The 3,769-nt window shown below is 36.9% G+C and overlaps 1 protein-coding gene across 2 annotated transcripts; it reads left to right on the top strand.

The window, feature by feature from the left end:
* Positions 1-412: 412 nt before the first annotated feature.
* LOC110315430 (olfactory receptor 150-like) lies at positions 413-1,437 on the top strand. 2 transcript variants are annotated; one of them, XM_021189486.1, is made up of 2 exons: positions 413-434; positions 524-1,437. In XM_021189486.1, exon 2 carries the CDS (start codon positions 634-636, stop codon positions 1,435-1,437), a length of 804 nt encoding a protein of 267 aa, XP_021045145.1. In that variant the 5' UTR covers positions 413-434; positions 524-633. The 2 variants fall into 2 exon arrangements, with proteins under 2 accessions (XP_021045145.1, XP_021045144.1); XM_021189485.1 differs by lacking the exon at positions 413-434 and having other exon boundaries at positions 499-1,437.
* The last annotated feature ends 2,332 nt before the right edge of the window (positions 1,438-3,769 follow it).

Below are 3,769 nucleotides of genomic sequence, written 5' to 3'. Positions count from 1 at the left end.
GTTCTGTTATGTTGATGAAAGTACAAATTATATTGTTCATTGCCTTATGAAGGAAGGTTTTAGGTTGCCACCATTAAGTATCACAACAATTGTGGATGTCTGTGGTGGTCTTTTGCCTTTGTGTAAAAGCTGCACTTATTGTAACATAGAAAAATTATATTTCTCTATAGAGTGATGGGGAGAAGGACCAATGAGTCATGGACACTCCTTAACAGACTCCACTGAATGCATCTGTTCACTCTTTCATTGTCCATGGGAAAAGTCCTAACAATCTCATAACAAAAACTATACTCACAGACAGAAGTAATTTTTCTTTAACTGTAAGTGACATGTGTTTAGCAGTCTAGTGCTTCAGATTCTATAATTTAAGATTATCTGTCACAAAATTGAAGATGCCTAACAAAATGAAAGTTTAAATTCTGGTTCACACCTCAGTATATGGTAAAATACTAGATAGTTATTTCACTTTTTTCCCTTTCTACATAGAACCCAGAGAAGAAAATGTTACAAGGAAATCTTTCAGAAGTGACTGAGTTCATCCTCGCTGGGTTAACACACAAACCAGAGCTGCAGCTGCCCCTCTTCCTCCTCTTTCTAGCAATCTATGTGGTCACAGTGGCTGGGAATCTGGGCATGATCACTCTGATACTATTCAGTTCTCACCTTCACACACCCATGTATTATTTCCTCAGCAGTCTGTCCTTCATTGACCTCTGCCAGTCCACTGTCATTATTCCCAAAATGTTGGTGAACTTTGTGACAGTGAAGAACATCATCTCCTACCCTGAATGCATGACTCAGCTCTACTTTTTCATTATTTTTGCTATTGCAGAGTGTCACATGTTAGCTGTAATGGCATATGACCGCTATGTTGCCATCTGTAACCCCTTGCTTTACAATGCTGTAATGTCCTTTCAAGTCTGTTCCTGGATGATATTTGGAGTATATAGTATAGCCTTTATTGGTGCCACANCTAACACAATCTTCATGTTAAGAGTGCATTTCTGTAAGGCAAATGTAGTAAATCATTACTTCTGTGATCTTTTTCCACTACTGGAACTTCCCTGTTCTGATACTTTTATTAATGAAGTAGTAGNTTTATGTTTCAGTGTTTTTAACATCTTTATTCCCACTCTGACTATTTTAAGCTCTTACATCTTCATCATAGCCAGCATCCTCAGGATTAACTCCACAGGAGGCAGGTCCAAAGCTTTCAGCACCTGCAGCTCACACATATCAGCTGTTGCTATCTTCTTTGGTTCCCTTGCATTCATGTACCTGCAGCCATCATCAGTCAGCTCCATGGACCAAGGGAAAGTATCCTCTGTGTTTTATACCATTGTTGTGCCCATGCTGAATCCCTTGATCTACAGCCTGAGAAATAAGGATGTCAAAGTTGCTCTAAATAACTTCTTTGAAAGAAAGTGTTTCTTATGAAATAAAGACTGATATTTCTTTGCTAACATTAATGTTTAGAGAGGTAGCAAGCAGTAGAAAGTACTGAGTATAGCTACATGATGTGAAATCATTTCCATCACTGTTTGTTTTAATGTTGCGAAGGGCAGGACAGTTTTACTCAATGGGACATGTGAAGGAAAACATCTATCTGGGATATAGAGAACCATGTGCTCATCATACCATGTGTGACACTAGTCAGTTTGTGAAACTCTCAAAAGCCTTCTTTTGAATGATTCTGTCTTATGTATCTAGAACAGTGTTCCTTTTATGTGAAATACATTTGGCCCAAATTTTTTATTATCTCCATAGTCCATGTAGCCAACATTTGTAATGAAATATATTTCTAAAGTATTCAGACATTGTAATGTCCAAAAATAATAAATTCATTAAAAAGTAAAATATGCAAAAATATTTTTCTTTCTTTTTTTTCCCCTCACTTTACATCTTGATTGCTGTCCATCTCCAGATCATTACCACCCATAATCCATCCGTCAAGCAATTCCCTAGCATTCTCCTCTAAGTTGGTGGAGGCCACCCCTCTGTATCCTCCTTCCCTGGCACATCATACCTAACTTTTGTTAATTACAGATTGATAGCATGTGCTATGAAAAATATTAAAAAGGAATCCATCCTACCAACAGCATGGCACTGGCAGACAGCCTGGACTGTTCGCAGCACAGCAGACTCTGAATCAGAGATCTGAAATCTCTCCACTCAGCTCACTATGTTTCCACGGTGGGCTGTAGCCATGCATGCTCCATACTTCCAAATTCCCATAGCTGGTGGGAACCCAGTTCAGTCATGGTGTAAAGGAAGACACCACACAATCTTAGTTTAGAATCAACAGGAAACACAATCGCTGGGCTCAGAAACTAGCATCCTAATGTTTTAAGCTACTTAATTGCCATTCTCCTCCCTCCCCTCTTCCTCTATCGACCCAGAAATCCTGCCTACTCATCGCCCAGTGATTGGTTCCTTGAAATCTTTATTCCTTAGAGGAAGGTTCTGACACAATCATGTAGCTTCTACCAAAAACAGAAACAAAAAACCATAAACAAAGAAACCATGATGTGACTTGGATGAGCTCCACATCACTAAAAAGAAATGTACACATATGCACAATTCTATAAAGCAAAGAAGAAGTGAGAACAAAATTTCTTATGTGGGTCTATGTTTTTAATACTCATAGGAATATGTCCATCATGGAATGGACCACAGCAGATTCAGAAGTGCATTATTTTACTATTGCATACACATGAAATATTTACTCATAAAACTCATAAGATTGTTTTTGATTAATGCCATATTAGTCTGAATTGTTAAACATTCTCATATGATTTTTGAAAATAATTTCTTCAAATGAAAATACTTAATTAAAGGCAGAGATAGAGACTTGCAAAAAAAATTAATCCCCATTATTTCCCTTACATAATTAAATTCCACTGCTTCTCTTTGAAACAACAATCTCAAAACTGATTTTATACATCTGAAGGTAATTGTGCGTATCATGCTTTATCAATAGCCATAAGTAGCCTCCAAAAATACATCAGGTCCTTTAAGACACCTTCCTGGCTGAAGCAAAAGGTATCTCCAACAAAAGATGTTTCCTTATTCTCCTGAGCTATTTCTATGTAATAGGTGCTGATTGTGTTNTTTCTGATTTCTTAAAGCTTCAAAGCTTTGAAAATTTTTATTAAGAATAGTTTTCATGGATATTTTGTTCCCTATTCTAAGGAGGAATGAAGTATCCATGCAATGATCTTCCTTCTTGGTTTTCATGTGTTTTGCAAANCTCCCTTGCATTCATGTACCTGCAGCCATCATCAGTCAGCTCCATGGACCAAGGGAAAGTATCCTCTGTATTTTATACCATTGTTGTGCCCATGCTGAATCCCTTGATCTACAGCCTGAGAAATAAGGATGTCAAAGTTGCTCTAAATAAGTTCTTTGAAAGAAAGTGTTTCTTATGAAATAAAGACTGATATTTATTGCTAACGTTCATGTTTAGAGAGGTAGCAAGCAGTAGAAAGTACTGAGTATAGTTACATGATGTGAAATCATTACCATCACTGTTTGTTTTAATTTTGCGAAAGGCAGGACAGTTTTAGTCAATGGGACATGTGAAGGAAAACATCTATCGGGATATAGAGAACCATGTGCTCATCATAGCATGTATAACACCAGTTAGTTTGTGAAAATCTCAAAAGCCTTCTTTTGAATGATTCTGTTTTATGTATCTAGACCAGTATTCCTTTTATGTGAAATATATTAGCAGAGGGTAAATATACTTGGCCCAAATTTTTTATTATCT

The sequence above is a fragment of the Mus pahari genome, unplaced genomic scaffold (genome assembly GCF_900095145.1).
Source record: "Mus pahari unplaced genomic scaffold, PAHARI_EIJ_v1.1 scaffold_9269_1, whole genome shotgun sequence".
In the NCBI taxonomy this organism is placed as follows: Eukaryota; Metazoa; Chordata; class Mammalia; order Rodentia; family Muridae; genus Mus; species Mus pahari.
This window is presented reverse-complemented; position numbering and strand designations above follow the sequence as displayed.